The 25,195-nt window shown below is 42.2% G+C and overlaps 2 protein-coding genes across 3 annotated transcripts; both read left to right on the top strand.

Annotated features, from left to right (window-relative positions):
* Positions 1-160: 160 nt before the first annotated feature.
* On the top strand, positions 161-3,331 carry casp9 (caspase 9, apoptosis-related cysteine peptidase). Of its 2 annotated transcripts, none has more exons than XM_034537022.1 (10): positions 161-515; positions 901-1,135; positions 1,234-1,311; positions 1,401-1,462; positions 1,592-1,768; positions 1,861-1,950; positions 2,023-2,170; positions 2,262-2,450; positions 2,591-2,700; positions 2,788-3,331. In XM_034537022.1, the coding sequence occupies exons 1-10, from the start codon at positions 384-386 to the stop codon at positions 2,890-2,892; spliced, it is 1,326 nt and encodes a 441-aa protein (XP_034392913.1). In that variant the 5' UTR covers positions 161-383; the 3' UTR covers positions 2,893-3,331. The 2 variants fall into 2 exon arrangements, with proteins under 2 accessions (XP_034392913.1, XP_034392912.1); XM_034537021.1 differs by having other exon boundaries at positions 1,234-1,317.
* Positions 3,332-9,855: 6,524 nt separating this feature from the next.
* Positions 9,856-25,078, top strand: LOC117733714. Its single transcript, XM_034537540.1, is given in 19 exon segments — positions 9,856-9,931; positions 10,047-10,106; positions 10,219-10,357; positions 12,189-12,298; positions 12,712-12,756; positions 12,920-13,052; positions 13,231-13,364; positions 15,011-15,013; positions 15,314-15,364; positions 15,446-15,476; positions 15,582-15,740; positions 21,942-22,051; positions 23,055-23,252; positions 23,336-23,471; positions 23,950-24,059; positions 24,150-24,194; positions 24,301-24,433; positions 24,744-24,847; positions 24,997-25,078. Coding segments are annotated over 19 exon segments (1,785 nt in total). The 5' UTR covers positions 9,856-9,870; the 3' UTR covers positions 25,020-25,078.
* Positions 25,079-25,195: the final 117 nt, after the last annotated feature.

Below are 25,195 nucleotides of genomic sequence, written 5' to 3'. Positions count from 1 at the left end.
ATGTTGGGAGATTGAGTATTTACTGGCTTCGTATGTGTGTGTTTGGTTTATTGCTCGTTGCGCCCGCACGTATGTAGTCTACGTGTATTGTGGCGTGCCAGCGGCGCGCAGTAGAGGAAATCAAACGCACCCTGTTTTTTCTCTCTCGTACTCTCTCAGTGGACCAATCACAGACAACGGTGATGTAAACAAGGAAATGGCGAATGCAACCCGACGGCAGATAAATGAGACATAAACGTATCGTATGTTGTACAGGAACAAGGTCCCATTTCCCTTTCGCAAGCGAGTGGCAGCGTTTTGAGATGACGACAGCATCTGCAGTGTAGTCACTTCTCTCCTGGTCACGTTACTCACCTGTCGAGGGCATTATTGTTGAACTGAGAATGGAAGACACCCACAAGAAGATTCTTCAGCGCAACAGGACCAATCTCGTGAGAGACTTGGACCCATCGGACCTCTATGATGGCCTCCTTGAAAAGGGAGTCTTTACCCAAGACATGATCGACGAGATAAAGGTGAGGCTGCCGTGTAGATCAGGGCATCAAAGAGTATGTGTGCATGTGACATGTAATGTCATGCTGTGGTAAATGTGGAACACACTATCTGACACCACTAGGAACGTTTAACAAATGTTTTTTATTCAAGACAATAGAAATATATACTTGATGCTGAGATCATTTGTTTTATGTAATACAGGGCATCAATTGTTGTACTCTGTTGTTTTTAATGTTTTGATGTGTGTGTGGGTTTCAAGTGTTTCACTTTCTGTTTGTATCTATTTGCTTGTATGATGTGTTTTTGTTATTATGCTTGAGAACTCTGAACAGCCCAGTGTTGACTTCAGGAGATCCAAATGCAAAAATCGAAATCAAAGTCCCAACTCTGGCTGTCTCTCTTCAGAGCGCTGGGACCAGACGTGACCAGGCCAGAAAGCTCGTGCAGGACTTGGAGACCCGCGGGAGTCGGGCCTTTGCATTATTTCTGGTGTGCCTTGAGGGGACGGGCCAGCACAGTTTGTCAGAGCGTCTTCGGTCCGAGGCTCCAGCAGTTCGGCTGCAGCCGGCAACCCCGAGTCAGGTCGTCCTCCCTGTCGTCCTCCCTGTCGTCCTCCCTGTCGTCCTCCCTGTCCCACTTTGTAAGTCTGTTAAAGGGTATTCATGTCATATAGCTGTCTGCGTAGGCAAAGGGTGACATCACACTGGGCTTATAATGTGTTCCCTGTTTCTTGTATAGCCCTTCCCACTGATGTGGATCAGCATAGAAAAGATGAGGTCCCCATCTATCCAATGCAGAGACCCAGTACTACTCCCAGTCCGTGTAAGCTGTTGTGATTAATTAACATGCTGGTAAGAGTTGGTAAGATGTTTGATGCTTAACTCTGTGTGATGCTCACGTCACAGCTCCTGAAAGCGAGCACGTAAGAGCCAGGCCTCCAGGCAGAATTCGGCGGGATAGTATTCAGGTAAGCTCTATTTATTTGTCATGCGCCGTTCAACCCAACAGAAAGACAAGAGTCGTTGAGGAAACCATCTTTGCTGAATCTCAGATTATATATTTACACCACGCTTCCTTTTTTTTGTGTGTGTGTCAGAGCTATAAAATGGATGCCAGCCCCTGTGGACATTGCCTCATCATAAACAACGTAGAGTTTGAACCCGAGAGCGAGCTGAGCAATCGCAAAGGGTCCAACATCGACTGTGACAAGCTGGAGAGAAGATTCAAGGCCCTCAACTTTATTGTGGAAGTTAAGACAAACCTGAAACAAAGAGTAAGAGTGATCTTTTATTCATCCCCGTGTGAAATCACATGTCGAAGTTAGCGGTCACGGTTGTAAAACTAACAGTTTTCTCTGCATTTCAGCAAATCAAACATGTTCTGTCAGCTTTATGTAAGAAAGACCACTCGCAACACGACTGCTGCGTGGTCATCATGCTGTCCCACGGGACGGAGGTAAGCCGCGTCCCCTTTCTTTCCTCTGACCTGCTCGGGTCTTGTCGCGTACGCTCATGTTGGTGTTTTTAGGTGAGTCACAACCGCTTCCCCGGTGCCGTCTACGGTGTGGACGGGCAGCATGTCCCAGTTCAGCACATCACGAACTACCTCAATGGCCAGCATTGTCCGTCGTTACAGGGCAAACCGAAGCTTTTCTTCATCCAGGCTTGTGGAGGAGGTAACTAACATCCAACTGACAAACGTAGCAAACGCAGAATCCCTCATTCACGGTGGTCTCATCAAGGGATGCGTTTGCTTTTGTGCCCGAGGTGAGCGAGACACGGGGTTCGAGGTGTCCCCCGACGAGGCTGAACCGTGCATCGGCGGGGTGGATGACCAGACGGACGCCATTCCCACGTCGTCTAGCAGCGACTCTTTGAGCATGTCCGACGAACCGGACGCCAGAGCCACACTGCCCACGCCAAGCGACATTCTGGTGTCCTACTCTACTTTTCCAGGTGTGTGTGTGTGTGTGTGTGTGTGTGTGTGTGTGTGTGTGTGTGTGTGTGTGTGTGTGTGTGTGTTGCATTCACAGTCAGAGACGGATGCACTTGACTTGCTCTGCGTGTCGTCCTAATGCCCCGTGTGACGAACGCAGGTTACGTTTCTTGGAGAGACACCCAGTCAGGCTCGTGGTACGTGGAGACACTGGAGCGTATTCTTGAGGAAAACGCTGCTACCGATGACTTGGTCACAATGTTGATGATGGTGAGCTTCTCTTCTTATACTCCGTTGAATGCCCATCACCATGTAGAGCTTTTGAATCACCTGATTACCGGTTGCGCTTGTGTCCAGGTTAATCACGAAGTCTCCCAGAACTCCGCGAAAGGGCTCTACAAGCAAATGCCGGGTTCCTTTAACTTCCTCCGCAAACTTCTCCACTTTCAAGCCCAAGCATAGCGGCAGAGTTCTGCTTTATGCCTCTCGGTTTCACTTTCAGTGAACGCTCGTCTGTTTCAATAGCACAAGGCATCCATCGCTGGGATTTCTCTGGGTTTTTCCTCAGCAAAGTTGTATGGATTTGCAAAATTGTGGCTGTAATTTGTACGGACACGATAATGTCTTGGTGTACATTTCTATTGTTTGTCATGTCTTGCTGTTTTTTTTAATGGTTGGCAACTTTTTAAAATGAGCTATTTGGGTGTAGGTGTCATCTCGGTGGGTGGGGGGATTTTTACGTACTGTGAGATTGTGGTTCAGGTTAGTTTCTTTTTTTATATTCTTATCGTCACAGCAGCTGTCAAATTTCAATCAATGTTCAAATCGTTCTCTGCAAATGATAAAAAATACTTTTCTGACTCTTATTTCAAGTCTCGTTAATATACCTATATATATATTTTTTGTTTTGTTTTAATGGGGGTGGAGGTGAGCAAAGACGATTGGCGGGATATGAGCCACATATGAGAATTAAATGTGCCCTCCCATTTCTTATCCCAATCCAAGAGGGGCGAATCAGTCAACCTCCATGGGCTCGTCTGGTCCCTGAAGTGGACTAGAGGATCATTGGAAAACAACAAATCAGAATGATGCAGATGAATCACAATGTTACAGAACCATATGTCCAATACAAGCACAGAGTGAGTACATTGGACCAATCAATAATTGAAAGCTAGAATATTCTTCAATTAAACTAAGACGTAGGTCGTTCTTTCTTACACGGCAATCTTAACTTTTAGTCTTATATTTTATTCCCGTCTAATTCTATTTGAGTTTGTCTTAGTTTCCGTTTTTTGGGGCGTTTTGATGCATTTAATTGTATTTGAATGTCATTTTGTTGTGTGTTTCTTTTGAACTGCTTTAAATGTTTTGTGGAGAGCACTTTCAATGGCCTGGTGAATAAATAAGCCTCGAGCCGGTTGGGATGGAAAGACCTCCACGTGACGCGTCGACCTGCCTGAAGGTAAACGAATACAAATACAACCATCAGACCGCTGTTCCACACATGGAAACAAACCAAGGACTCTCTCACATCACATAGAGGATCAGAGCCACTACGCACTAATACTTCATTGAAAGTAAATGTCATACAATAAATCGGGTATTCAATTCAACTTCAATGAGGTCCAGCTAGAGAATTTCCTCATGGAAATGTCCGGAACATCACAATAATGTCTAACCTGATGATTTAGTCCCATCTATATAGAAGTAGATTAAGAGTTGTATTAACATCTTAATGTAGTCAACAACTGACTGTCATTTCAAATATAGAACAATAAATTGAACAATATCTCAACAATATTTATTGTTAGATTTAAAATTGAACTGGTTCAATTATGGGCTGCACGGTGGTGTAGTGGCTAGCACTGTCGCCTCACAGCAAGAGGGCCGCGGGTTCGATTCCCGGTCGGAGCGGTCCTTCTGTGTGGAGTTTGCATGTTCTCCCCGTGGCAGCGTGGGTTCTCTCCGGGCTCTCCGGCTTCCTCCCACAGTCCAAAGACATGCTGCAGGTTAATTGATCTCTAAATTGCCCATAGGTGTGAATGTGAGAGTGAATGGTTGTATGTCCCTGTGCCCTCGATGGACTGGCGGCCTGTCCAGGGTGTCCCCTGCCTTCGCCCTATGTCAGCTGGGATAGGCTCCAGCGCCCCCGCGACCCTAATGAGGATAAGCGGTATTGAAAATGGATGGATGGATGGTTCAATTATAAGAAATACATAATCCGATGTGAGGTCCTGGGACAGGGATGTCGTATGTGTACAGATTGTAAAGCCCTCTGAGGGGAATTTGTAATTTGTGATATTGGTGCTATACAAAATAAACTGAATTGAATTGAATTGAATAATCTAATAATAAATAATTGAAGAATTCATATGCTAATTATAACAATTTTCCACAAATGTCGAGGATAAGCTGTAATTATAACAACTTACAAAGCAGGTGTGGTAGAACAGGGAGGCCTCTGAGTATGAGGGTGCGCATTGCCGTCACATCTGATTTCTAGAAGTGGATAATTAACCCAAAAAAGTGTAATGTTATGCAACATTAAAATCTGACAGTACAAAGCCATTTGTCAATGTGACAATGAAACAAGTGTCATTGGAATGTTTGTTTGACCTTACCTGTGAATACATTTGACCTTACCTGTGAATACATTTGACTTACCTGTGAATACATTTGACCTTACCTGTGAATACATTTGACTTACCTGTGAATACATTTGACCTTACCTGTGAATACATTTGACCTTACCTGTGAATACATTTGACCTTACCTGTGAATACATTTGACTTACCTGTGAATACATTTGACCTTACCTGTGAATACATTTGACCTTACCTGTGAATACATTTGACCTTACCTGTGAATACATTTGACTTACCTGTGAATACATTTGACTTACCTGTGAATACATTTGACCTTACCTGTGAATACATTTGACCTTACCTGTGAATACATTTGACCTTACCTGTGAATACATTTGACCTTACCTGTGAATACATTTGACTTACCTGTGAATACATTTGACCTTACCTGTGAATACATTTGACCTTACCTGTGAATACATTTGCTGCAATAACTCAGCCAACATCTCCCCAACACTTTCTTTCTTGGACTTGAAGATTGTGACAAAGCGTGAGATGTAGCGGTCCACAGCATTAAAAAACTCTGCAAACACCTAGAACACACAGCAAAATAAAGTGACTAAACCAGCTTGGACCATTCTGGACATTTGAAGCCTTGTTGGTGGGACAGTGGAGACAGCAGATGGTGCCTCACCTGCCTTCAGTGGGGGAAAGAGGGATTAAAGGTGTCGGGTGGGTTTTTAGGTTCTGAGGATTATCAGAAAAATAACTGGTTACTGCCCCAGCTGCCATATAGGGGAAGAGTTCTGGTTGTTAATAACTTGGTTGCTTGACTCTTTGACTCACAGGCTTGTTGCGCTGACGCCACCAGGTGGCCTCATAATAGAGATACAGAGGTCTGTCGTGGACTTCTTCTGGTCTGACCGGCATTGGGTTCGTGCAGCAGCTCTCTATCTACCGGTGGCAGAGGGGGTCTCATCAATATCCAGTCCAGGATCGCCTCTCACAGACTCCGGACTGCACACAGTCTGCTCTATGGCTGTGGCCCCAGCTGGATAGACGCTGCTCGACTGCTGCTGAGGAGAGCTGGGCGGTTGGGGTATGATAAGCAGCTCTTTCTCCTGCAGCCTGAGGTAGTGGATCTGTCCGGGCTGACGCCGTTCTACGGTTCTGTTCTGCAGGCCTGGCAGGTTCTTAACATCTCACGTGAAGCTGATGAGACTCCGGGCGTGTTGCTGCTGGAGGAACCTTTTGTTCTTCAACAGCTTCATGAGGACTCAAATGCTGCAGTCTGCGAATGCGTCTAGGAGAAGCCGGCTACACTAAACTGGGACACTTGGTGAAGATGTCATCAACAGCTTCAGCCATGGCCGCCTTCAGGCAGAACACCAACATCACGCCTGTCAGGCTGACTGACAGTTTGGTGGTGGACTGACACAGAAGAATCGGGCGAGGGGTGCCGGTAGTGAGGATCCGGTGAAGGTTCTGAAGGGACTGTTGAAAGCCCGCCTCAGGGTGGAAGACGCCTATTACCAGACTGTGGACAATATACAGGCTTTCAGGGACAGATGGACTACTCTGAGCATGTTATGCTCAGTGGGTGCTGGTGGAGAGCTGCTGGTACATTTTTGAACATTGTGATTGTTTATTCATTTGTTCTTTGGCTATTTTTGTTTGTTGGACTATTATTTATTTGTTTTTTAAATGATGTTTTAGAGTGTTTTTTCTGTTCTCGTGATAGTGAAATAAAGGACTCTTTAAAACCTCTCCTCTCTCCTCCCCTCCTCTCTCCTGCCTCCTTCACCCTGCCTCCTTCCTCCTGGGCTCTGCCTACTGCCATGGCCCTACTGTCCCCCCACCCCCTCCTCTATATCTCCTTCTGTTTCATGGATTGTGGAGGTCTGGATCGTGGTCCATGCATACACATTATTCACACATTTCTGTCATTTTATGTAACTTTGTAATGCTGTTCATTCTGTACACATGACATCTATTGCTTCTGTCCATCCGGGGAGAGGGATCCTCCTCTGTTGCTCTCCTGAAGGTTTCTTCCCTTTTTTCCCTGTGAAAGGGTTTTTCTGTTTTTCCTCGTTGAATGTGAGGTCCTGGGACAGGGATGTCGTATGTGTACAGATTGTAAAGCCCTCTGAGGCAAATTTGCAATTTGTGATTCTGGGCTATACAAAATAAACTGAATTTAATTTAATTGAACTTTGTCACTGCACAGAGTACAAGTTACTAGGACAACGAAATGCAGTTTAGCATCTGACCAGAGGGGCAAAAGAAAGCAGGAGAAGTGCAGCAATGTGCTGGATAAATACAATATAGAGACAGTATAAACAGTATACAAATTATTGGACAGTATAAACAGTTGATATATATATATATATATAGACTTTATATGACTGGAGTGTGTGGTGTGTCTGACGATGCTGTGCGGAGCGCTTGAGGTGGATGGTCTCGATAGCAGGGTGGAGTACCGGTGATGCGTTGGGCAGTTCCTCCCCTCTGCAGAGCTTTGCGGTCTGAAGCAGAGCAGTTGCCGTTCCAAACTGGGATGCAGGATGCTCTCGATGGTGCAGCGGAAGAAGTTTACCAGGATCAGAGGATACGTGTGGATTTTCTTCAGTCTCCTCTGGTGTGCCTTCTTGACCAGGGTTGAGGTGTTGAGGGTCCAAAAGGGGTCCTCTGAGATGTGGACACCCAGAAACCCCATTGCATTAATATGGATGTGTGTGTGTGTGTGTGTGTGTGTGTGTGTGTGTGTGTGTGTGTGTGTGTGACAGCAGCTTGGGCCAGTGGCAGGTTGAAGATGTCAGTCAGGACATTTAATGCATTTAGTTTGAGTTGAGTGAGTTTCCCTCCGCTGCCACCAGGTGTCTCCATTAAATTAAAAATAGTACCTTTCAGCCTGTAATTTGTTGGCCAAAAATTGAACAAAGCTATGTGACCATATTCTCTCTGTCTGTATCAGGACTTGGTCGGTTGGAAAACGCTTTGATATTCATACCCGAGAATGGCCAAAGATGGAAAGTGTAAAGGTTGTAAAGAGCAAAAATGATTAGAAGTACAAGTAAAGTACAATAGGTGTGTAAAATGATACACAGTTACACATTAACTGTGTCACTGTTAATTAATTCATTTGTTATGCTTTGTAAACAATACAAATAACCTTTTAGAATGTTTACATAAATACATCTGAATCTCGTATCGATGATGTGACTGACTTGTGAACACTGGCACTGTTCAGCCTTAAAAACATTGGGTTATCTGGGATCTCTAGTGCAGTTTAGGGAATAATTAAAAAACGGTTCGGTGACTTTGTGCAGTTTCTTTAATGTCAGTCTACTGAGAGAAGAAAACAAATCCAATTCAGGTTCTGAGATTCGTCATCATTATTGTGTATTAGTTTCTTCTTCATTGCATCAGTGGAGAGTCAGGCTCTGATGAAGATGAAGATTAACCTTTGTGCCCCCCCCCCCCCCCCCCCCATTATCACCGAAACATAGATTCAGAGTGATACTCTTTGTGCAGCCATGTCTGGCCCTTGGCTCTACTTAGGTTCTTTTTTCTTTTCTTTAAAAAAAAAAAAAACTATTGCATACCAACTCGTCACATGATTTGTAGCAGACATATGTCTGCCAACAGAACAATGTTGACTGGAACTGCAGGTGGCCACGTTCTCTTCCCATTCTGGATGATATTTTTGCCAGTCGTTTTCCAGTTATCAGGACAAAAACATTGTGATTTCTGCACTGCTGCAGTTATATTTCCTACTCCCACCTCGGACTCACGTTTTCCAAAACAAGTCCTGCACGTGACTCCTTCTCTCCACTCGCACCTGTTTATCGCAAACAAAGATCTTATCTTATGCTCCAAATCATTTTTAAATGTTATATTAGCACACTGTTACCTCTTTGAGAAAACATCTTTAGTTATCGAATTCTGTAACAGTTCAGCTCCACACCTTCTTTCTTTTACTAGTTGTTTTCATTTGGTCTGAGTTCTCCAGCGTTTAGTAGTTTGTGTCTCTGTTCCTGTTCCTGTATGTTCTGTTCCTGCTGGAGACTATTAAAAGATTATTACTTGTTACCTCTGTTTTGTGCGTCGTGCTCGGGTCCCTGGTCTTCGCTCCGTGACAGATTCAAAGTACGGCACTTCTTATCTCCAACAGATCCTGCACTATATCCATATTTCCGTCAACATGCAGTACTTAACAATACGGGAAAAAAGAAAAAGTGTGCCCATGAACACAAAATCCACACATCAATTACATGTTCTTACAAAACATAACCATTAAGTATAGATAAATAGGCCATTTTATAGGAGAAGGGCTTGATATCTGACACAGGTACAAAAGATTATAGGGCTCATTTAGCTTTGCCAAGTCCACGTAATAAATATTAGTATAACCAGAATATTAATAATAATACAAATATCACAAGTATTAAATGTACATTGTATTGTAGCTACTACTACTACTGTGTTATGTATTATTTGGCGCCAGCTTAAAAACCGTAGGAATAGCCAACTCTTTCAGACAGCTGCTCCTCTCGTCCTCCTCAGCTTCGCCTGGGTCACTGAAGTGCTCTGAGACCGGATGGCTGTCGTCCCTCATGGGGGTCGCCATGTTATTCTCATTTCTGCCGACTGCAGCCAGTTGAATAGGAGCCACTGGGTTTTGCACAATAGGTGTTGACCGCCCTCGATCCACCATGAATAAATACTGCGTGTCTCTCACTGGTCATTTCATACTGATTCTGCAGAACCATGCTCCGCCTCAGCACCATGCTCGGTGAGTATACTGGTGACCATAATGATAGAAATATGGCTTTCTATTTCGGAAATTTAAAAAATGCAGTTTTGTACAATTTCCATTTCAGTGCTGGCAGTGACCAGTCTGCTCCTAAGCACAGGTAAGTGTGTGTGTGTGTGTGTGTGTGTGTGTGTGTGTGGTGTGTGTGTGAGAGAATGTTTGAATTAATTTGTGTTTCGTTTGTGTTAAACTACTACTTTCATATCTGTTTGTAGGGGTTGCTCCAGAGATGGTTGTCACCTGTGATGTCGACACTGTCCATCGCCTGAGCTGTGGTATGCATCTGTCTGCAATGGTGCCTTTTTATTCCCAGCACAATTAAGGATTAAGTGATCCCTACAAGCTGACAAAACCAGTGATTCTTTTCCCCCCTTTGGTGTGTTACAGATGATATCGGAGTGATCAGCGTGCAGGCAGCACTGTATGGACGTGCAGACAGTGAGACCTGCAGTGAGGGGAGACCCCCGAGTGAGCTTGCCAATACGCTGTGCTCTCAGGATGGCACAGCGGACGTCCTCAAGAGAAGGTACAAGGACAGGAATAGAAAATAAACATAATGTTGTTATTGCACGTATTCTAAATGTGGATACTGCTGGAAATGAGTCTCAGAATCAGGTCACGGATTCAATGTCACTGCAGCTTAAAGAACAAATGTAAATGTCATAATTTAGTGGTTGAAATCCACATGATTGGATTTGACATTTGAAGCTTTGTGATTGATTATTGGGTCAGATTTCTCATTGATTTTAATATGTCAACAAAATGAAACAAGGGACTGGACATCAAACATGTTTAAACTTGGCTTTATACAAAATCAAGGTTTCTGTTTTGGAATATCTGATGAGACAATGCCTCATTTGCACATTTAAACAGGAAGTTTCAGAAAACTCAATGCGAGTGATCAGCTGGGGGAGGTTTCATTGTGGAATCTGCCAGTTTAAATGCTTACCCTACCCCCGTAATGTGTTCCGCAGGTGTGATGGCAAGAGGGAGTGTGAACAGGAATAGAATTAAAAGAATACCGTTTCCATCACACATATTCTACATGTAACTACTAAAAAAAAATAATCCAAAACATTACAACAGACAAAAAAACAATAGAACGAACATTTGTATTACAATCATTATACTGTAGCGACCTAGTCCTGACACCCGTCGTGTGAGGGGGGCCCCGATTTAGAATCCTATCTGTATCTCTTCAACCTTTCTTTTTTTCTTTTTATAGAGACAATGACGGATGTTATATTCTTTTAACAGAAGCCCCTTTCGTATAGTTTATCATAGTGACCTACCTCTTTCATTCGGTCACATGATCTGCCATACTGTTTCCTCTAGACGGAATCGTTTTACACACAGTGAAACCCAAACCATTACTTACATTTGCTTGGATCTGGGGGCGAGGCAGGAACGTGCTGGATTGTGTTCCTTGGTCTGGTGCCTTGGCCCGGTGTTTACCTTGGTGCCTCGGTAACCTGCAGATCTGGTTTCATTAAACGGGATTCCCCACTGAGTAGATTTCTATACTCTTATTCCAGAGTATATTGGATTCATTTCAACAAGAGTATATTTATACATACATACGTGCTCTGACCGAGCCTTCTTCCTTGGAGGACTTCAACGCAGTACTAAGAAACTGTCGTGCGATATATGTTTAAAAAGTTATAAATTGTGTTACAGTAACGGAGTCTTCTTCCTTGGAGGTTATCCTCTCAGTACTAAGAAACAGTTAAAAGTATCACAGTGTAAGAAAGTCTCTATTTGATTGCTCAAATAGAGTTGCTCAGTCTCGGGGATATGACCCAAGAAGAACTGCCGGGGAGCGCAGTTGTCACAGTATATATATATATATATATATATAGGCAAGTGTGTGTGCAGATGCTGTGTGTAATAAAGCAGAACAAAACATTATGTCATTTAAGAGAACAGGATGTGGTAAATGTGGTTTACAGCTGCAGTGAAAACAAAAGGATACAATTTGCTATGACCATATTTAGACTTGTGTCTTCCATTATACCGTTATACCTTTGCCATATATAAATGTCATATATCAAACAAAAATGTACTACAGCGTAATAATACAACATGATATTGTCTAAACAAATGTTTGAACTTTATAACCCGATCCTCAACAATACAAGCAGCTGCAGTGCCATTGGTTGCTTCCATATTCAGTGTTTGACCTAAACAGGTTCCAGATCTCACTGTGTGAGAGGGTCGAGTGTCTTCCTCCGCTTCTTTAAGTTGACGGTGAGTCATCACAGAATGAGGAAAGGAATTAGTCCCCGACATTGGCCCCAAGTCACAACAATCTGTGTTTTCTGGTGATTGTCACACTCTTTCTGTCCTCCCTGTTGCAGGTGTGATGGGAAAAGGGTTTGTGAAGTAAGCGTGAATGTCTTCGGAACACCTGACCCCTGCGTCGGCACCTTTAAATATCTACAGACCAACTACACCTGCCTCCCCGCAAGTCAGTCACGTGTCTGCAGGAAATTAAAGCAAAGCGTAACTGTACATAAGTACTGTCCAAAGAAAATGTCTTAGTTGTGAGATTAAAGCCAAATTGAGATTTCCAATGATTTTCTTCCTCTACTTGTTTCCACTTTTACACGTGTGAAGCTTTTGGGCCTGCTTTGAATGCTTTGGGGGATTCATGAGGCATTATGTTTCCACTTACGGATAGTACTTTGTAGTTTGACTTTATTGAAGAAATTGTACTTGCTTGATTCTTGTTGTTCTGAGTTTGGACTCACGGTTTAATGCACTTATTGTAAGTCGCTTTGGATAAAAGCGTCAGCTAAATGACATGTAATGTAATGTAATGTAATGTTTCCATGGAGTGGGTGTTTATGACATTTAATGTGATCCATGTTATTTTGACAGTTCACCATGTGACATGTCAGCACTCTTTGGCCCACCTGCACTGTGGTAAGATCACACCTTCTTTTCTGAAAATTAAGGGGAGGAAAAAAACACGCTTTATTGTATTTTCATGTCACTTCATAACTTAATGTCACTTTGTCCTTTGACCTCTCAAAGCTACATTTTCGTGCCCCTTTGCTTTTGCAACTCTTCCTCCTCTTCTTGCCAGATGAAGGGCAGGTCATATCAGTCTACGGTGCCACTTATGGACGCTACGACCAGACCACGTGCACCTACAGACGGCCTGCCTCTGAGATCCAAAACATCGACTGCTCACAGCCCGCCAGCATTGTTTCTGACAGGTGCAGTTGCCCACTCTTTGAGCTTCAGGTTGAAGGCTGCTGAAATACAAATGGTGGTGTATTTAACTTTATATCTGCAGTGATTGCTGCACGTTGGTGATGTCACCCACTGTCAACGTAGTATATACTCCAGTGCACATTCAAGCATGTATTCTCTCATGACACTCTGCCTCCACAGCTGCAATGGGAAAAACAGCTGTATTATCAAAGTGGACAGCTCGATGTTTGAAGACCCCTGTGTCGGCACTTACAAGTACCTGGAGGTGGCTTACATATGTGAATGTAAGAAGCTGATGCGAGTCTGGGGTCTGTGCATAGGAAAACATGAGGATCATTATCATAACTGCTAGCTATCCTTTCAATGATAGAAATATGGCTCTATTAACCAAGAAGTATTCCACTTTTAGTACGGCTAGATTGGTTCTTGATTTAAGAAACAATGAGCTGTGCTGATGAAGTGTAAAATGAAGTATTTTGCAGTTATATTTTTTTCCATCCTGCAGAAACATAACATTTTGCGCAACCACTCACTGAGATATTTATCTGAATATCTCATCTGCTTTTTTACAGATCCATCTACCATTCCAAAGGAGTCTGTGTAAACATGCTGTAACCACAATAAGATTCCAATAAACATGTATTAAATAAAATATGTTCAATCAGCAGCGTGTGGCCGGGATTTTGTTTTATTGTTTTGCTATTGTGCGAATGATTATTGAACAAAGATCTACAGAAGTGTGGACGAGCAAAGCTCCACTGCAGTGACTTAGTGAGCGATGTCTTCTTCCAGGAAGTCCAGAGACGAAAAGAAGATAGTGGAGCTGTGGACTGAATTATATCTAATATTTCAAGTGTGCTCTTAGCAGCTGTTCCATACACCCATAATCTATACTTGATCGAATAATGGCCCTATATATATCCAGTAGTGACTGTTTATCTGCACCCCACTCATGTCCAGAAACTGCTCTCATAACATTTTTGCATTTAGTTTCAATATGTTTAATATGTGTTCTGCACAAACATTTCGCATCAAACCACAAGCCTAAGTATTTAAACTCTGCTACCCTCTCCATACTTTGTCCATATAATTTAAGATTCATATTGTTTATATTTCTCTTTCTAGTGAATAGCATGTAGCAAGACTTATCAACCGACATCTTAAACCCCCACTCATATGACCACTTTTCAACCTTTGCTATAGCCTTTTGAATGCTGCTCACATGCCCAATATTCTTTCCTCTTTTCAATATCGCCCCATCATCAGCATAAAGCAGGGAGCCAATATCTCTTCCAATATCCATAAAAATGTCACCAATCATAATATTAACTAGAATAGGGCTAATGACAATACCTTGCGGGATCCCATTAACACACATAGCTTTTTAAAAAAGCTGTAGTGGAGAGCAGCCAGCCAATCAAGTGAGCAACCTCTCTCTTCAGGTGCCTCCAGGCTCAGGTGTGCATGGCTCATCAGCTGATGAACAGCCTGAAAGCCAAAACCCAAAGAAAACAGGATCCAGACCCCTAGTGGAAGGGAGGGGTCATCACACCAGGCAGTATAAATACAGGTGTGTCGGTTCTGGCAACCGACACACCTGTAAAATCATGCTCAGCTTCAGACTCAGCACCACACTGTGTGAGTACAACATTGACTGGCAACTAGAACAATGATGTGATCTGTCATGTCGACTTCCGCTGTCTTGCTGAAGAAGCTAAAGCTGTTAATACTTGACTGGATTTTGAGGGTGCTGGATAGCAGGAAGAAGGTCGACCTACCAATAATCAGTATTGATACTCGATAACAAATGCACTTTTTTTTCTCAATGCGTTTAAACCCGGACAATGTGATGCTGGATTTTGTATTTTTGTCATAGAAGGGCATATTAGCTTGTAAGAAGACTTTAATATTCCACACTTGGTAATGTGGCATTTTAACGCACTTTTTTTCTGCTTTGCAGCAGGTTCATTTTCATTTTGTACCTGCACTCAACATCCACATTAACATGTCACAGCAGGAATAGCACAGATATTATTTTTGTTATACATTACATTACATTACATGTCATTTAGCTGACGCTTTTATCCAAAGCGACTTACAATAAGTGCATTAAACCTTACTTTAATAAAGATTTTTTATTTTATTTTAAACGAGACTTTGTAACTTTATGTTAAGGATGATGGTTGAACGCATTTTCCACGTACATGATGCGGCTTGAACACAAATAATAATTTCACATCCTTTGTTTGGGTCCTTTCCACAGAGAGGGTCATCACATGTACCGGCGGCAGCAATGTCCAGCACCTGAGCTGCGGTATGAAAAAACTCTCCCACACACACTAATATAACGGAGTGATTTGTCCTGTTTCTGGATTTCTCATTTGTTGTGTTGCAGATATCGGAGTGATCGGCGTGCAGACAGCACTGTATGGACGTGCAGACAATGAGACCTGCAGTGAGGGGAGACCCCCGAGTGAGCTTGCCATTTGCCATTGCATATAGGCCTACTTTCCATTCCGGATAAGCAACAGGGATGCGGAGAGCCGGCCAGGGCGCGGTGTCAAGGAGCACGGTCTGATGGTGGACACGGGAGCGACTTCAAACATAATCACAGATATTGCAAAGTTCAAGAAGTTCGACGACAAGTTCCAGGCCGAGACACACTGCGTGGAGTTGGCTGATGGCACAAGGTGCAACGGGAATTGCGGCGCACAGAGGAGATGCGGAGGTTTGCTTGATCGACAGCGGAGGTCAACGCCACAACACGACACTGAGACGGGCGTTGTACGTCCCCTCATACCCGCAGGACATCAGCTACAGCCAGAGGAGCGACTGTCATCTTCAAACAAGGGAAATAAGTTCTACAAGACAAAGACTGTACAACATTCCACATTCATGATCATGACAGACTATATTACCTACAAACAGTAGATGTTTTGATATGCAGACATGGCATGAGATTTTAGGGCACTGTAATTATGATGATATTCAGAAGTTACAGTGTTTTTGATGGTATGACATTCAAGGGTAAAACAGAGAGACCTGCCCTTCATTGCGAAGTGTGCACTCAGGCAAAGTTTATCCAAACTAGGAACAGGGAACCTGATGTAAGAGCAGCAGCTCTTGATACACACAGATGTAGCTGGACCAATAGACCCAGAGTCCAGAGACGGGTATAAGGTTTGCCTTATCATTCACTGATGATTATTCCAGTGCTTCCAACGTTGGCCCTCTCCTCTGTTCTGTCCTCTCCTCTCATCCTCACCTCCTCTCCTCCATCCTCCCCTCCTCTCTCCTGCCTCCTTGGCTCTGCCTCCTGCCATGGCCCTGCTGTTTCCCCTCCTCTTTCTCTCCTTCTGTTTCACACAACGGTGCCGGGATGAGGTCTAATCAGCCTCAGCTGGGGTTAATCTGTGTGTGTGTGTGTGTGTGTGTGTGTGTGTGTGTTTTGTGAACCCCAATATTCAGTGTTGCTGCCTCTGTTCAGTCCGAGACTCACTGGATAACGGAGAAAGCCGCTACACAGGGTATTGATGCAAAAAGCGGTGCAGGAAAACCTGATTTTACATCAGATGGATGTCAAAACTGCCTACCTATTGCACCAATAGATTGCAACATTTATATGACACAACCAGAAGGTTATGAAGTGAAATCTAGCATAGAGGAACAGTTGGTGTGTAAGCTAGAAAAGTCACTATATGGACAAAAACAATCAGGCAGAAATTGGAACAAGATGCTGCACGAGTATCTTATTAAAACAACTTTGTGCAAAATCCCACCAATCATTGTGTTTTCACCAGAGAAACAGAACATGAAAGTGATATTGATAATATGGGTTGATGACTTTTTCATCACTGCCAGTGATGAAAATGCACTGAAGGTCGTGAAGGGGATGCTCACAGCAAAATTTAAGATGAAAGATTTGGGTAAACTGAAACATTTTCTTGGTATTGATTTTAACCAGAGTGACACGTGTGTAAAAATGTCACAGAAGAGATATGTGGACAAAATTCTTGAAAGGTTTGACATGCATGATTGTAAAGCTAGAACAACAACATGTGATGATTCAGAAATAATGAGCCCTGGGCAGCCTAATCTATTTGACTTCATGTACAAGACCTGATCTGAGTTTTGTAGTAAGTAAACTGTCGCAGTACTTTGCTGAGCTAACAGAAGAGCAATGGACTATTGTAAAACATGTACTGAGATATCTGAAAGGCACAATTGACAGAGTTGTTACAGAAAATGTGCCAGTGAGAAACTGGGGCTCCATGCACACAGTGCTGCAGATTGGGCAGCTGATGTAACTGACAGGCGGAGTACAACAGGTTACTGTTTAAGCCTAAATGAGAATGGTCCTTTGATTTCAAGGAAATCCAGGAAGCAGCCCAGTATTGACATGTCAATACCTCTAGTAGTACATAAATCCTTTTATTATTATCCTCATAAACCTTAGTAGGTTTATGAGGATAACCATGGTGCAATAGCTTTAGCAAAGAACCCTGGAAGAAGACAGAGGTGTAAACATGTTGACATCTAGTATCATTTCACAAGGTCAACTGTGAATGATGGGAGAATAAATTTGAAAACCTGCAACAAAATTTAATTTGAATAAGTTTGAAAAGTTTATGTTTGGGGATTAACCATGTGTATGAAAATGTACATGATGAAAAGAACCTTGTTATGATGTTTGTTTTGAAGAAAACAGTGTCAGAAGTGGGGGTGTTAACATACACAAGGAAATGTGTTCTCAATGATATGATATATATGTGTATGTATGTATGTATGTATGTGTGTATATATATATATATATATGTGTGTGTGTGTGTGTGTGTGTATTGCCATTATGCAGGCTTTATAGGGTTAATTCAGTTACTGTTTGATGGACAAATAGAACAGCCAATTAGAGGTGCTGAAGTTGACAATAAAGTCTTACTTTTGGGTGACAGAGTTCCACTGAAACTGAAGTGATGCCCCACGTTGTCTTATTCCTCCATTATTATATTCGGGTTAACACTGGGTATACACAGGATCGCTGTACAATCCACCGCTGCTAACAGTTGTACTGATATAAATATAAATGCATTTACATCAATATATATTTGAGGTCATGTTCATGAAACAATTCAAAAGCAGCATTTCCATTTCAGAAAATTTAGCAGTGGTGTGTAAACACAAAAACAACAATAAAAGGCACAAGAACATTTGAAATAAACATTTTATTTTGTTAAGACCACCAATATCCCTTGTCTAACGTTACCATAAAATGCAGATTGAGAATTTCTCCTTTATTATCTTTTACAGGCAGCTTAATGTAGCTGACATTTCGAGAGGTGCATATAAAGGTCCAATTAATGAGGCTAAAGAGCTACGACAGCTTTAATTGGGACTTTCGCCACTGCATTGAATTCACGTAGCATGAAGCCGATGGCTACTCAATAAATACACTGAAGCAGCAAAGACCCACCGAAGTGTAAACAGCCTAAATGTTTCCTTCAACCACGCCTTACATGCAATATATAGTTAACGGAATAGTCACCGTGACATTAGCTGGTATTTAATTAGCTAGTTAACTAGTTAGTGTAACGTATTATAACTTCCCCGCTAACACTGGCTTTAGTGACAAGTTACCTTACTGTTGCTGCAATCTCTTGCAAACACTCAACAAAGTTCTCCACGGAAACAGTTATTGGCTCAACAAACGATGTTTGAAACGGGAAACAAATAGTAAAATATGTGTCTTAATCGTCCACCTGACGTGGGTGCAAACCGCAGGTTTCAACAAAACCTTGTTTCAAGTCACCGCCGGTTCATGCTGCGTTCACTTATAACTCGGAAAGTATAAACAGTGGATATGAAATGCATATATATATATATATATATATATATATATATATATATATATATAACTGTGATGCAGGATGCTCTCGATGGTGCAGTCTCCTCAGGAAGAAGAGACTCTGGTGTGCCTTCTTGACCAGGGCTGTGTGTGTGTGTGTGTGTGTGTGTGTGTGTGTGTGTGTGTGTGTGTGTGTGTGTGTGTGTGTGTGTGTGTGCGTGCGTGCAGCGCGCTTTGTCTTTCTGAAGTCCACAATAAGCTCCTTTGTTTTTTTCGGCGTTGAGTGTTTTGGCAGCGGCTCGATTGAGGGGAGTTTGAAGCATGTTGGTACAGCAGCTTGGGCCAGTGACAGGTTGAAGATGTCCGTCAGGACATTTAATGCATTTAGTTCAGGTTGAGTTCCCCCAGGTGTCATCATTAAATTAGAAATAGAATTAGATTTTATTAAATAAAATATGCTCAATCAGCAGCGTGTGGCTGGGAGTTGGTTTTATTGTTTTGCTATTGTGCGAATGATTATTGAACAAAGATCTACAGAAGTGTGGACGAGCAAAGCTCCACTGCAGTGACTTAGTGAGTGAAACCTTGCTTGGGCTAAGGCAAGAACAACAGGTTCTGCCACTGACTGACTTGTGTTTAGGCAACTAAGAAACAAATGTTCCTCTTTGATCAAGAAATCAAAATCTGAATATTATTTGTCTGTTACTGCAGAAAATTTAAATGATTAGAGGAAATTTTGGAAAACTATAAAATCCCTCTCTGTGAGCAAGATTTCACACGCTTTACCTGCTTTTAGGGATTCTGTCACTGTTTATGACAAATTGGAGATACTGAAACACTTCACATCTTCTGGCTCTCTGTTTGACTCTTGTTGTCCAAGGTCTGAGAAACCTTGTACTGGTGTTCCAAAATATACTGGTCAGTCTTTTAATTTTACCACATTTCCTGGGCAGGAGGTTCATAAAGCCCTAATAAGTCTAGATCACAGGAAACCTTCAGGGCCTGACTGTATAGACCCTTACTTTTTGAAACTGGCTGCTGACTTTGTTGCAGAGCCACTTGCATATATTTTTAATCTGACAGTGAAAAATAACGAAATTCCATTGAAATGGAAATCTGCTTTTGTTCGCCCACTATTTAAAGGTGGAGACCCAGCGATTTAAAATCCTGGGCCTGCTTTGGCCACCCATAGGCGCTGTCATTGGTACACAGGGTTGCAAAATTCCGGGTATATTCAAAGTTGGAAATGTTGGGGTAATTTAACTGTATTTACCTTGTCATAAGCAGACATGCATGCAAACATTTATAATACAACTTTTAAAAATGACATTTTAAAGAAAAGTAGAACTTTATTCTTTCATCGAACAACAAAAACATGAACGTTGAATAAAAAGGTGTATTCCCTATGATCACCACCCCCCAACCCACATTTTTTTTTGTGTGTTGGCTTTTGTTGAGGATGGCTCTGTGTCAGGCTCAAAGAGCCTTAGGTTTGCCCGGATGGCCACCAATTTTTCGACCCTCGCATTTTATATTTATTAATAATATATTTACCCCAGTAATATCATCAAAACTTACCTGAGTCGACGTAGTCCTTGTGCTCAAATGCAGTAGTGTATATCAATAGCCCTGCTGTAGTGTGAGTTTGTTGATGGACCCGAAAGCCGCGAATAATCGAGGTGACGGTGTACTTTTGTGTGGACATACATACGTCCTACTTTCACTGCTGTAAAAAGTTAGTCTACTGTATACAAATAAACTTGGTATTAAAATGAACATGGCTTCAGTTTACCAAGTAATCAATATGCTAGGTAATGACAAACAGTGTTGGGAAAGTTCACTTTATACATGAACTAGTTCAGTTCATAGTTCACACATTTTAAAATGAACTAGTTCAGTTCATAGTTCATAAATCAAAATGTTGAACTAAGTTCACAGCTCCAAAAAATGAACTAGTTCAGTTGTTTTTTTCAATATGTTGCGAGCTATAACTGAAATCTCTATCCGTCTGCAATACCGCTCTTGGCCTCTACGCAACTCGGCGCTCTCACACTTGGCAGGTAAAGGGGCTGAAATGTTCAGACGACAAAGACGTTCAAAAACAACAGAACGTTTTATGTTTACGTTTATGTTTCTGGCAGACAATGTTCCCAACCAGCTGAGATAGGCGTGCATAGTCTTGTTCTCAACTACATTTAAGTTCCCTGTTATATAAGTATATGTAATCCTGTAATTTCCCCACTGAGGGACTAATAAAGGATTATCTTATTTTATCTTATCTTATATGCTTTTGCAAAAAAACTTAGTCACATGTTTTTTTTCCCCAAATTCCCCAAATTCCAGAGCCAAAATTCCCGTGGAAACTTTCCGGAAACTTTCGGGAAATTTACCGGAAAACTTTCCGCCCCTTTGCAACCTTATTGGTACAACTTCTTTTATAAGGCAATCCTTGGTCTGCTGCCAAACTACCTGTGTGTCCTCATCAGGAAGAAAAGTGTGGGACAATACTGCTTGCGTTCGCAGGACTTCCTGATGCTCACTGTCCCAAAAACCAGAACAGAAACGGGGAAACAAACTTTTGTGTACTCTGCACCCTCATCATGGAATATGTTGCCTACTGGTTTTAAATATAAAATGAAAGAAATGGAGGCCAAAAATGTCACTGTCTCTTAACTTTTAGTTTCTATGCTGCTGCCTGTCTTGGCCAGGTCACCCTCGAAAAGGAGATTTTTAATCTCAATGGGACTCAATGGGACTCAGCCCGTTATAAAGGTATAGTAAAAAAATTGTTCCAGGAAGTCCAGAGATGAGAAGAAGATAACAACGGGGGCTGTGAAGGCCTCCAGGAAGTCATTACAATATTAAGGTGTGTAACGGATTGCAGAGAAAACGGGAGGAGGACTAAATACAATATTAAAGACAAAGAGCTCCTTCAAGGAAGCAAATGTGAGAGAGATGACGTGTCGGGCTGGAAAGACCATCTCTGAACAGGGCAGTGACATCATATTACAACTTAACCACTCAACGAGTTTTGAGGTGACCACACCCCTTGACCAGGCAGTATAAATACAGGTGTGTCGGTTCTGGTAACCATCAATCCCGGTTCACCTCTGCCTGGATCTTCTAAAATCATGCTCAGCTTCAGACTCAGCACCACACTGTGTGAGTACAACATTGACTGGCAACTAGAACAATGATGTGATCTGTCATGTCGACTTCCGCTGTCTTGCTGCAGAAGCTAAAGCTGTTAATACTTGACTGGGGTTTGAGGGTGCTGGATAGTAGCAGCAGGAGGAAAGTCGAGCCACCACACAATTTCTCAATGCGTTTAAACCCGGACAATGCGATGCTGTATTTTTTGTCATAGAAGGGCATATTTACAATAAACACAGTCATTTATTTAAAGGGTTAAATATATTTTACCCTTCCATCATTTTTTTTCTGGTTGCATTTCTGAAGTCTATATGCCTAAGTTTGTATAATCAGCCCTTCTCCTATGTCCTTATTAGTAGATGAGGGAATGGACTGGATCAAGTAATTCAGTTTTAAGGTTATGCATCACATGAAAACAAGATAAGAGAGTTGAGAAGATCCTGACTCTTCTTCTGTGGTTTTGGGTTGAAAGTAGCTATATTTAACATTCAGAGCATAAATCTAGTAACAAACAACTATTATCTATGTGAAGATATAGTGGAGTAATGTCAGCCTGAGGAGAGAGACACATTTATTCAGATTTGGGCTCCCTTTGCTAATTATATTGTAAAGGAAAATTGACTGCTGCAACTTAGTATTGTAGGATGATTAATTTCCCATTTGTATGCACGATCAATTTGAACAGTTTGTTCTGCTTTGCAGCAGGTTTATTTTTATTTTGTACCTGCATTCAACATCCACATTAACATGTCACATCAGGAATAGCACAGATATTAGAGATGGCACTAAATATGTCAAGGCCCTCCTCTAGATGGATGTTTACTCAGCCTCAGTGTCTGTGGACAGAACGACGTCATCGCTAATGTTAGTAACACCTGTGCCTTTCCAGCTTTGACATGTCAAAATGTCTGCTGTGAAAAATGTTTTTATACTTTTATTTATTTTATTTTATAGGAGACTTTGTAACTTTATGTTTGGCGGACTCAGTTTGACAGCCATGTTTCTCTTCCAGTGCTGGCAGCAACATGTTCAGTCATAACAGCAGGTAAATATCTGAGTGGTTTCATTAAGGATGATGGTTGAACGCATTTTCCACGTACATGATGCGGCTTGAACACAACTAATAATTTCACATCCTTTATTTGGGTCCTTTCCACAGAGAGGGTCATCACATGTACCGGCGGCAGCAATGTCCAGCACCTGAGCTGCGGTATGAAAAAACTCTCCCACACACACACTAATATAACGGAGTGATTTGTCCTGTTTCTGGATTTCTCATTTGTTGTGTTGCAGATATCGGAGTGATCGGCGTGCAGACAGCACTGTATGGACGTGCAGACAATGAGACCTGCAGTGAGGGGAGACCCCCGAGTGAGCTTGCCAATACGCAGTGCTCTCAGGATGGCACAGCGGACGTCCTCAAGATAAGGTACACATTACATGGACATGAATAGAAAATAAACATAATATTGTTATTCTAGTATTCTAAATGTGGATACTGCTGGAAATAAGTCTCAGAATCAGGTCACGGATGGCAGCTTAAAGAACAAATGTCCAAACATTTTAGTGGTTGAAATTTGAGGCAATCAAGTGCATATATTTGATTATTGTCACATATGGAACACGTATTTTGTTGTGTGCACTCTCCTACTGAAGCTTTGGGATTGATTATTGGGTCAGATTTCTCATTGATTTTAATGTCAACAAAATGAAACAAGGGACTGGACATCAAACATTTTGAAACCTGGCTTTATACAAAATCAAGGTTTCTGTTTTGGAATATCTGATGAGACAATGCCTCATTTGCACATTTAAACAGGAAGTTTCAGAAAACTCAATGCGAGTGGTCAGCTGGGGAGGTTTCATTGTGGAATATGCTTACCCTACCCCCGTAATGTGTTCTGCAGGTGTGATGGCAAGAGGGAGTGTGAACTGAACCTGAACGTCATTGCTACCTCTGATCCCTGCCCTGGCACCTCCAAGTACCTGGACATCCGCTACAGCTGCTACCCAGCAAGTCAGTCACATGTCTGCATTCAAATAATTGTGAGAAAAGAAAGCTGCTCGTTTTATGGTCTAATGTGATTCCCTTGTGTTACTTTGACAGTTCACTTTGTTACATGTGAGCACTCTTTGGCAACACTCCAGTGCGGTAATATATATACTTTCTATTCATGGATTAAGCATAATCACATTTTCAATGCATCCGGCCTCTCTGTCTTCTCCACCTTGCCAATTGTTCCTCCTCTTTTTGACAGATATAGGACAAGTCATTTTTGTGTACGGGGCCGACTTTGGACGCCGTGACCAGACCACCTGCATTTATAAGCGGCCCGCCTCTCAGATTCAAAATGTCTCCTGCTCAAGGCCCACTGGCAAAGTTGCTGACAGGTACGGCTGCACACCTGTTGCTAAATATAAGGAATAAATGCAGATCTGAAGAAACAATTGACTATTTGGCACAGATGAATAAATCCGAGTGAATTGTAATTCTTACAAGCCGAGAAAAAGTCAAATTGAGCCACACAATATGTCCAAAGAAATTTACATTAAGTGCGTGTGTTTGAAAGTATGCAGCCTGTTGAGTAATTGTAGGAGCTCAGCTCCCAGTACGTGTAATAGCCTCATGCACCAACACAGATCATATTTCATATGCTCCATGGTGAGTTCAAGCCCGTTTTCTCTCATGTCACATTCACAGCTGCAATGGGAAAAACAACTGTACTATCAGCGCGAGCAACTCAGTGTTTGGAGACCCCTGTGTTGGCACTTACAAGTACCTGGAGGTGGCTTATACATGTCAATGTAAGTCTCTTAAAAGGCCCATAGGCTGGTTACTCTCGTAATGGTGCACTGTGATGTACAATATAGGGTATTAGGGAAAATGGCATCCTATCAGTTGAATTATTATCTTTTTGTAATTGTCTGAATTATGCGTTTTGTTTCTTTCTCAGATCCTGGATTCTTTCCACAGTAGCTTCCAGAGCAATAACCTGTGTTGAAATGTATACACCAATAAACGTGCAGTGAATTAAATACATTTGTCAGTTTGTTCATTGCCTATAGAGAAATTTAAAAACCGCAGAATCTGGTTCCAAGACCATAATTAAACCATTATGACCTACACGGGTATGTTAATGAGGCCAACTCATA

Source organism: Cyclopterus lumpus, chromosome 7, assembly GCF_009769545.1.
Source record: "Cyclopterus lumpus isolate fCycLum1 chromosome 7, fCycLum1.pri, whole genome shotgun sequence".
NCBI classification, from domain to species: domain Eukaryota; kingdom Metazoa; phylum Chordata; class Actinopteri; order Perciformes; family Cyclopteridae; genus Cyclopterus; species Cyclopterus lumpus.
Note: the sequence above shows the minus strand (reverse complement) of the source record. Positions and strands in the feature narration are given on the sequence as shown.

Bases quoted from the DNA above. Each gene is read 5' to 3' on its own strand.
- casp9 (XM_034537021.1), top strand. From the start codon at position 384: ATGGAAGACACCCACAAGAAGATTCTTCAGCGCAACAGGACCAATCTC. The intron at 1,463-1,591 runs GTAAGCTCTATT...TGTGTGTGTCAG, and splicing joins TTCGGCGGGATAGTATTCAG to AGCTATAAAATGGATGCCAG. The intron at 1,951-2,022 runs GTAAGCCGCGTC...TGGTGTTTTTAG, and splicing joins TGCTGTCCCACGGGACGGAG to GTGAGTCACAACCGCTTCCC.